We start from the raw sequence: 9111 nt of genomic DNA on the forward strand, positions 1-9111 counted from the left end.
TTTGATTAATATCTTTGGACAATTGGATAAATAAGTGGTTTATTTTTTGAGTTTGATTAATATCTTTGGACAATTGGATAAATAAGTGGAGATTATTTGTTTAAGATTTAAACAGAGTTTAAAATTTTTTAAATGTTATGTAGAATCTACCGTTATTAGATTTAAATGTATTAGTTTGTGATTTGTAAAAAGTTATTTAAAATTTTAACAAATTTGAGTTATTGGATTCAAACTTTATTAAAGTCATTAAAATTTTTGTGTTATTCAATTAAAACAAAATAATCTACAATTGTTAATGAATTCAATTATTATGTTATTGGTTCATGATTTTAGACACTTTATTTACAAAATAAAGTCATGAAAGTATCACAAAAATACATGGATTGTTTAGACCATTTTACAAGATTTTAGAAAACTAATTAATAAAACTCAATCTTTAACAATCTTTCACTTATTCACTTATTCACTTTTAATGATTTTGTTGAACTCTTCAAAATTTTTTATAAATTAGAATTCAATAATATTAACTTTTAACTTTCTTTTTTTTCTTAAAGATATGTCTGGATGTTTATTAATATTGTTGTACATGTTTAACATCATTTTACAACTAACTTTCTTTAAATAAATAAATTTTAAACCTTAATTATTTATGTTGAGGTATTTAGATGGTCTCGCTTTCGTGAAAAGAATGATTTGGCCTAACCTGTTGTCTCTTAGGATATATATTAACAAATACAATGATCTCTTGTGTACAATATGGGAACTAAAAATTTAACCAAAGAAACACAAATATACATGGAACTAAAAGGTTTAAAGATAGCTGTTACAAGTTTCATTTTTATTTTTAAATGTCTTCTAGATAAGTAAACGGGCAATTCACAAAATTAGGAGTAGATAATACATTTGTCGTGTGTGTATATCTTTAAGCATTGTCGTAAGGCGTTTGAGAATGATATATAGTAGATATATATATGATAGGTCTGATGATACTTATCATGTTTTTTTTTTATTGTTTGGTAATGGGTGAAGTTACGTAGATATAGGGGTTAAGTACCTTTCATTTCAAGCATACCATTTGTTGGTGAACACGACTACCTAAAGGAGTCTTGACCATATATTGGCCACCTGGTAACTGCTAATCATTCATGTAATTTTTAATATATTGATCGTTTGGTTGGTTACTTATTATATAGTGTCCGTTGTTCGAAAGATATCCTAACCTACGAGGCATTGTAATGTTCATTTTGCTCTATTTTCTGAGCTTGTAATCCTTTTTTTTTTTTTGTGTTGGGATCTTGATAATCACAATTCACATGGCATGAATTCAATATAACTCGAAAAGAAAATAAAATAAAAGCTAAACACCATGAATACATGATAACAAGAATCGACCACTGCATTACAATTTACACGTATGTATATTTTTAAGCGCATAAAGTATGAGATTCACCTGCCTTAGCTCAGGGTCGGTCATGTGAGGCACTGACTCTTTTAGTATAAAACGATATGAATATATAAACCCACGTGGCTAAATGTATGTCTTAATTTGTATTTGGAGGGGGGAAAAGAACCATCTATTTCAAACCAACCCAAAGATGCGAGAGCTAAACAAACATATTTAATTCGATTTCTAACCAAATCTATGTATCAAATGCTAAAAAAGAAAAGTATTTAATGATAGGTAAGTGTCTCTACCATGGTTTCAAAATTGAGTTTTTATCCTTTGGGAAGTATTGTTAACCAACATTTTCATATTTTAACCAAATATATACAAAATGACTACAAAACAATATGGCAAAATAACAAAAAAATCAGAGTACAAAGAAAGAGAGTGATATCCTTGTATGTTTTTAGAGCATTTGAAATGTAATGTTGTACATACTTTCATCTTTTTTCGAGTGGACATGAACACCAAATAATTGAAGTGATGTAAAGAAGAAGATAACTTTAATTGTTAAAGGGCAGTAGGAATTAGTAAGTAAATAATCAAACCTTTGGTTATCAGTTATATAATATATGTCACGTGGTGACGAATGCCAAATAGCTCAATGTATTACTATTATAAACCGTGAAGGTAAGGGAAAAAAAAAAGTTTCCGATGCTTCAACTTGAGTCCAAAGTTACTGTCATCTCTCACTAATTATTCCATTAACGAATAAAAATTACATTTAAGAAAAGATGAGGTTGAAAGATAGACTAGAATCTAATCTGATTACTCACATCGAGGAAGTAGTTGAGGTTAAGTCGGCATTAAACTTTGTCTTTTTATGCAGTGATCTGTCCACCACATTTCATCATTCCCACGTCCACCTGTGTTGGTCAGGTCGGCCAAATAAATATAAAATAGGCCCAATATAAGCCCATACAATAATACCGGAAAAAACCGGTTCGGTTTTCTCAAGAATTCTCAAAAACCGTTTCTTCTCTAAATCGAAAGCTGGGATTAGTAAGCCCCACCACCACCACACTGCGATCGGGGAAGAAGCCATGGAAATTTCCCGAGCTCGTTGTCTTCTTCTTCTGATACTCTCCTTTTGTTTCTTATCATGTGCTTTGGCTAAATCTCCTCGTCCTATCTCCGTAAGTATCTCTGTGCTCGACTCAAATCTCTAAGCTCCGTTGCAATATGGTTGCTGATTTTGCGGTAGGAATCAATTTTTTATTTATTTTGTAGGATGTAGAGATCAGGCAGAAGAAGAACGAATGCTATGCTGATATAGAGAGGTTAGTTCAGAATTATAAAGGAATTGCTTTTTTAATGCTTCTGTTGAGAAAATTTTCTTGATTCTACTGATGTGATTGGGTTGATAAGGAACACCATCAGCTTTGAAAAAACTTTTTTGTTCTCTGTGTTACCCTAAGATTGATTCTTTGGTTACTATCCTTACAGATTGGGAAAGTTTGTGGCTTGATTCTTGGTTGTATTGTGATTCATTGTAGAACAATTTGGCTAAACTTGTGAATTAGTTAAGAAAATTCTTGGCTTTTCTTTGCTCACTTTTGTGTGTGTTTTGTGTTGTGGAATTACAAACAGTGGGTTATGGGGTTGGCAATGCAAATCATCTGCAATAGCAAAAGAGAATTGTGCGTTGCGATGCCTTTCTCCGGTTTGCTATGAACTCATTTATGAGAGTGATCCGGTGAGACTTTTTAAAAACGATGATGATTATGATCATGTTGAGTTTTCTGTAGATTCTGTATGCAATGTCTTTGTTTTGTTGTGCAGCTTGAAGAAGGCGAAAAAGATTTGATTAGAAGCCAAGAGTACAAGTATTGTATGTACAAGTAAGGTTAAAGCGAACAATTCTCTTTTTGGTTTTGCTACCACTTTTTGGAAACTTGACAATCATTGTGGTTCTCACTTCTCATTAGTTGAGGTCAATAGGAATGATTGGTGATGTGCAAAGATTTCTTAAAGGATATGAAACATCTGTATATCGATCTGTTTTTTTGCAGGTCATCAATCGGGGAAAGCTTAGAAGGTGTCCGAGGCAGCTTTTGATTGTATCAAAGAAGAGAGTTTGTCAATGAAGACTTTTTTTTTCTTTTACCTTTGCCAAAACTGAGCGTAGCTCTTGAGCTTGAGAGACCGATAGTATTCTGCTCTATCAGGTTTGAAGCCATATAAGGCTTTGATTGTTGTTACAATTGTCAATTTTTGCGTATAGGGTTGTTTATATGAGACGTTTACGTTTATGATTGCTAAATCCATCAAATCTTATAAACCATTGTACAAATCAAAGTCTAAGACTTGCATTCAGAAACGATGAGAGATTTTACTTTTAGAATGGATTTGGTTAAATAAGTTTGGCAACACGGAAACAAAACAAAAATGCTGAAAAGAGTTACAATTCTTGAGATCAAAACACACACCTAAAATGATTTCTAACAAATACAAATCATCACATTCATGGAGTAGGATTGAATGATGCAATGAACGCAGCCCCTTTTCAAGTATGGTCAATTCGTGAAAGTTATAGACGCTCGCCTTGCTCACGAGCAATTGAAGCAGAGAGGATTCCAAGATCTCTATTGAGAACAGTCAATGCAGCTTCACACTCAGATACGATTCTGGTTACAGAAGAAGGCTCTCCAGCTACTGTCCCCGATGATCCAATGGAAAGTGCTGCATGTGAGTCTCTTAGGTTCTTCAAGTTTCCTAGGAACTGTTGACAATACACAACTCATTTTATTCCATTGTGTTATCAGAATCAGGTATAACTGATATGGACTTGATCCGGCTCTTGAACACAGTTATCAACTAAAGTTACATCTGCCGAGAGCTAGTCAATATAGTCGATACAACGAAGCATATTATATACTTCCAAGTATTAAGATAGAAGGAGACAATTAGGTACCTTTAAAAGCATATTATATGCTTCCAGTAAACGGTTTGCAGCAGGACCAAAACCATGAAGCTGAGGCACTTCCATCATATGCGTCCATGGACGAATTTCCTGAAAAAATCCAAACATAGTGATAAGGATATAGCGGCTTATTTTTCAGTTTCTGGAAAAGCTAGTCAGATCAAAAGTTAGAGAGACATAGCACATTTTATGTCTACAAGAAAAACGCTTAAGTTAAACATTTTGCTTCCAGCTGATTTAGGTTGATAGACGGAGAGAATTATGAGTTTGAATGAAAAAGAAATACCTTTGTGTAGATTGTATTGAACGCCCTAGCAGTTTCAAGAAACGATTCTAAACGAGCCCTTAGTTGAGATTCCACTTCAGTATATTCTTCATCTGGGTTGTAAGCATGCTGAAAGGAAATATCAAGCAGAAAAAGACATCTTTAATGAAAACAATCTGGACCTAGCTGTTAAAAAAGACAAGATTGAGGCCTTATATCAACAAGTCAATAAGTAGTAGGAATTGAGTTTGCATATACGTACATATTACAGTAATTAGATTATGAAGTTCAAATCTTGGATACATCAGAACCAAAGCTACTTATAAAGAGATATAGGAGCTATATGTTAAACAATTGGTATATGCAGTTTACAGGTAACGTGCGATAAGCAATAAATTAGGTGAAATATTTCAAGTCTGACGAAACAGCAAATTGGTCCAGTGAGCTCTTTACTTCAGAGTCAAAACAAAACACACCTTTGCTGCCAAGTCATCGACTTTCTGTTGAAGATTAGAGAGAATCTTGGCCTGTTCTGAAAGTTTTGTCTCCAGTTCTGAAACATCTGGTCTGCAAAGAAACTTCCATTAAGGAACATAATGTCACTACATCTGCTGAAACATGAGGCAAGAATCTAAGGACCTAGGTTTGCATGTACAATAGTAGTATAACTTAAAAAGCTTGATCTCAAATGGAAACTCTAAGACCAGATAGATCTGGAAGCATAAGTAAAAAAAAAAAAGGATGTAAAACTGGCACCAAAACACACATAGCTAACCCTTGTGGCTCATAGTGGCTAAGTTTCATATGTTGATTTGGAAAACTAAGTTTACATTTACAATTCATCTGTAAAAGTCCATTACCCACAATCACTAAATAACGACAAAAGGTGCAATAACTTGGAGATAACAGGAGAAACTAGTTCTTACAATGGATATATCGACTGGATCTGCACATCAGCAGGGAACAGTTTGCATTCCTCAGAAAATATAAGAGACTGTCTCTCTGCAATAGCATCTATAAGCTGGATATCTTTGGCAACCTGCTCATCAATACTGAAGAATAAGCAAAATCATTGTTATGCTCAAAGAACAAGACAAACTATAATGTAGACGGGAATTAGGAAGATAACAGACTACAAAATTCTACTCTAATGATAAAAACTGGCGGATGATATCAGATACAAGTGAAATATCTACCTCCATTCTGGATTATCTGAGAAGAGGCTTGCCTCCACTAAATCAACAATATTTCGAAGCATTTCCATCCGATCTTCATAGGTTCCATGTCCCTAAAGCAATGATACTATTATTGCATCGTGAAAGTCTAAAAATTTACAAATCTTTGATCGTTGTTGAAACAAATCATGGAACTTGAGCAAATATAGGTAATGAAAAATCCAGTAAGTCTAGATAAAAAAAAAAAAAAAGGAAGAAGATGATCTAACAATCTAAACAAGCTTACTTGAATGGCTTCTATATCGACAGTTGGTGTAATCCCCAAAAACTTTGCGATCTCTGCCAAATCTGAAAACGAGATATCACTTTACTCATCAAAACCAATAGACATACCCTTCCCACAAGTACCAAAATATCAACGGAACTAAGCAACATTTCTATCAATCAAGCAATAATGGAAACATAGTCTATATGATCAGATAAAACACTTACACTGAATACGAACAGTTTCTTCATCACGAACCCCAGCATCTCCTTGGAGATTTTGCTGTGAGAAAGGAGATTTATCACCTAATAACCTACAAGAATAGCCAAAAGAAGAACAATTAAGTTAAACCCCGTATAAAATCTCCATTGTGATTGCAAAAAAAAAGAACCTAAATTTCAAGTTAATCAAGCAATTCAAGCAGACCCAATTCCACATTTGACACTGATCAAACACAGTGTCAACTTCCCCACTGTGAAAACCAAACCCTTCGAAGTTTTGATCAAACTCGAAAATTCAAAATGTGCTCTATAGTTCAATTGATCTTAAAATTTAGAAATTTCCCAGGTAGTCGGAAACAGACGCATAATAAAGTCGGAGAAGAAGAGAAAAAATACTTGAAAAAAAGCCATTCGAGAAGAGCGTAACGTTCCATCCCGGCGAAGAGGAGTGATTGAGCAGGAGCATTTGCCCTAGGGTAATTAAGCAGCCCTAGCTTCTTCTGTATCTCTTCCATCTGCTTCGACGCCATTTTCCCTCCCCAACCCCCCCACTGATTCCGGCGACGGCTTCAACACCGATTCAAAATCTCGAGATCTGACACTCTCGTCTCGTTGCTTTCTCTCAAACTTGAAAAAAAACAAAACGAAAAAGAGCTTAATTTACCATATTAGCCTCTTCCTCATCTCTCCACCGTGTAAAAAGAGTAAAAACCAAAAAAAAAAAAAAAAATGGAACAAAAAAATAATTAAAAACATGTATTTTGGCAGGGGAGACACAAACTCCAAGAACAGAGCTTTCAAAAAAAAAATTTGTACTTCCCAACGGATCTCTGACGTTTGGTCCAGAGCCGACGACGACCCACCAGCTCTCAAACCTAAAGTTATCTCTTTTACTCTCTCTCTCTCTCTCTCTCTCCTGCGTTCGTGTTTTGCTGAGTTGCTCTATTGCTTAAGCAGCAATGATCTCACTGAATCTATCTCCTTCCCTAAACCCGGGTCTCCTCCTCCACAAGACCCGGACCCGTCAACAACCGACCCGTCTCTCTGCTCTTCCCTTCACCAACTCTAAACCTTTCAATCACAGATACCCATTAGGGCTTTCTCCGATTCGCGCCGATTCAAAACCCTTGCTTTCTGTTTCACTCACCAACCCGGTTTACTCATCTGGGTTCTCGAGGAAACCTAGATCCATCGCCGCCGCCGCTGCAACTAACTCATCGGATTCAAATCCAGACGGGGATTACGAAAAATCCGATCTTGGCGAAGCTGAGAAGAAAGAGAAGAAGGCCAAGACGCTCCAGCTAGGGATCGTGTTCGGTCTTTGGTATTTTCAGAACATCGTCTTCAACATCTTCAACAAAAAGGCACTCAATGTCTTCCCTTATCCATGGCTTCTCGCTTCGTTTCAGCTTTTCGCAGGTTCTATTTGGATGCTAATCTTATGGTCCTTTAAGCTTTACCCTTGCCCTAAGATCTCGAAACCTTTCATCGTTGCTCTCCTTGGTCCTGCATTGTTCCACACTGTTGGACACATCTCAGCTTGTGTCTCTTTCTCCAAAGTCGCTGTTTCTTTCACTCATGTTATCAAATCAGCGGAGCCTGTGTTCTCTGTTATTTTCTCTTCTCTGCTCGGTGATTCGTACCCTATAGCTGTCTGGTTATCGATTCTTCCAATTGTTATGGGATGTTCTTTAGCTGCAGTCACTGAAGTCTCATTCAACATAGGTGGTTTATCAGGAGCCATGATTAGTAACGTTGGTTTCGTGTTGCGTAACATTTACTCTAAACGAAGTTTACAGAGCTTCAAAGAGATTGATGGATTGAATCTATACGGTTGCATCAGTATACTCTCTCTGCTTTACTTGTTCCCCGTGGCGATCTTCGTTGAAGGATCACATTGGGTTCCTGGTTATCATAAAGCCATTGCAACTGTTGGGAAACCATCAACGTTCTACTTTTGGGTTTTGCTCTCTGGTGTCTTCTACCATTTGTACAACCAATCTTCGTATCAGGCACTCGATGAGATCAGTCCTTTGACTTTCTCTGTAGGGAATACAATGAAGAGAGTTGTGGTGATTGTCTCTACGGTTTTGGTGTTTAGGAATCCTGTTAGGCCTTTGAATGCTCTTGGATCAGCCATTGCTATTTTCGGTACCTTCTTGTATTCTCAGGCTACTGCCAAGAAGAAGAAGATTGAAGTGGGAGGTGATAAGAAGAACTAAGGGCAAATCCAAGCAAGGTTTCCTCAAGCTGTTTTATTCTTTTCCAAGTTTTGTTTTTTGTTTTTGTTGTTTTTAATCTTATTATGAGACTAGATTCGTCATTTCTGTTAACTGGTTCAGTTGCTTCAAAGACTTTGATCTACTTTAGTTCTTGACCTCGTCTACTTGATATTCTTGATTCTGAGAAGAGTTAAATTTCTTAATCTCAAGCCAGTTTCTGCCTAATACAATGAGACTTTTTGAGTCCAATTCAAAAACTGTACACTAAAAAAAACACAAAAGAGAGTAGCCTTCTTTTCACCAAGAGTAATGCCGGAACCTGCTCCGGCTTGTTCTCCTGAAAGGTTTACAAGCCAAAATGCTAAGATCAACAGCTGCAGCAAGCGCCATGAAAATGGCTGCATCTTCCACACAAGTTACATGCCGCATAGCCAACTGAACCACGGGTTTGCTGCTTTTTCCTTCCCCTTGCACTCTTGAGCTCATTACAAACCCGCCTCCAGAGACACATTGTCCCAGACCTGAGAAGTCTCCGCTACTCTGCGGGCTTGGAATCGGGGTAGCTGCAACCGTTAGCATCTGTTTATCCGTGTCGA

At 36.2% G+C, this 9111-nt stretch overlaps 4 protein-coding genes across 4 annotated transcripts in view; 2 read left to right on the top strand and 2 right to left on the bottom strand.

Moving 5' to 3' along the window:
• LOC104706060 lies at nt 2382–3699 on the top strand. Its single transcript, XM_010422189.2, has 5 exons — nt 2382–2580; nt 2675–2724; nt 3035–3140; nt 3227–3285; nt 3457–3699. The coding sequence occupies exons 1-5, from the start codon at nt 2488–2490 to the stop codon at nt 3500–3502; spliced, it is 354 nt and encodes a 117-aa protein (XP_010420491.1). The 5' UTR covers nt 2382–2487; the 3' UTR covers nt 3503–3699.
• On the bottom strand, nt 3757–6838 carry LOC104706062 (AUGMIN subunit 7-like). Its single transcript, XM_010422191.2, has 9 exons — nt 6690–6838; nt 6300–6385; nt 6094–6155; nt 5829–5920; nt 5559–5684; nt 5109–5199; nt 4654–4761; nt 4359–4457; nt 3757–4166 (listed from the first exon to the last, which is right to left on the bottom strand). Exons 1-9 carry the CDS (start codon nt 6821–6823, stop codon nt 3975–3977), a joined length of 990 nt encoding a protein of 329 aa, XP_010420493.1. The 5' UTR covers nt 6824–6838; the 3' UTR covers nt 3757–3974.
• LOC104706061 (xylulose 5-phosphate/phosphate translocator, chloroplastic-like) lies at nt 7029–8670 on the top strand. The gene has a single exon (XM_010422190.2). The coding sequence runs from the start codon at nt 7253–7255 to the stop codon at nt 8513–8515; it is 1263 nt and encodes a 420-aa protein (XP_010420492.1). The 5' UTR covers nt 7029–7252; the 3' UTR covers nt 8516–8670.
• LOC104706063 overlaps nt 8696–9111 on the bottom strand; it is a 3525-nt gene continuing 3109 nt past the window's right edge. Inside the window, exon 4 of the mRNA XM_010422193.2 lies at nt 8696–9094. Coding sequence (XP_010420495.1) covers nt 8813–9094 — 282 coding nt within the window. The 3' untranslated portion in view covers nt 8696–8812. The remainder of the gene's footprint in view (nt 9095–9111) is intronic.

Source organism: Camelina sativa, chromosome 8 (genome assembly GCF_000633955.1).
Source record: "Camelina sativa cultivar DH55 chromosome 8, Cs, whole genome shotgun sequence".
Lineage (NCBI taxonomy): Eukaryota > Viridiplantae > Streptophyta > Magnoliopsida > Brassicales > Brassicaceae > Camelina > Camelina sativa.

What these genes read in the sequence shown, in the direction of transcription:
- LOC104706062 (XM_010422191.2), bottom strand. Translation starts at nt 6,823, where the DNA reads ATGGCGTCGAAGCAGATGGAAGAGATACAGAAGAAGCTAGGGCTGCTT. An exon ending in CTCGAATGGCTTTTTTTCAA is followed by an intron (nt 6,386 to 6,689) that starts GTATTTTTTCTC and finishes CTATTCTTGTAG; the next exon opens with GTTATTAGGTGATAAATCTC. An exon ending in TCAGATAATCCAGAATGGAG is followed by an intron (nt 5,685 to 5,828) that starts GTAGATATTTCA and finishes CTTATTCTTCAG; the next exon opens with TATTGATGAGCAGGTTGCCA.
- LOC104706060 (XM_010422189.2), top strand. Translation starts at nt 2,488, where the DNA reads ATGGAAATTTCCCGAGCTCGTTGTCTTCTTCTTCTGATACTCTCCTTT. An exon ending in AATCTCCTCGTCCTATCTCC is followed by an intron (nt 2,581 to 2,674) that starts GTAAGTATCTCT and finishes TTTATTTTGTAG; the next exon opens with GATGTAGAGATCAGGCAGAA. An exon ending in TCATTTATGAGAGTGATCCG is followed by an intron (nt 3,141 to 3,226) that starts GTGAGACTTTTT and finishes TTTGTTGTGCAG; the next exon opens with CTTGAAGAAGGCGAAAAAGA.
- LOC104706061 (XM_010422190.2), top strand. Translation starts at nt 7,253, where the DNA reads ATGATCTCACTGAATCTATCTCCTTCCCTAAACCCGGGTCTCCTCCTC.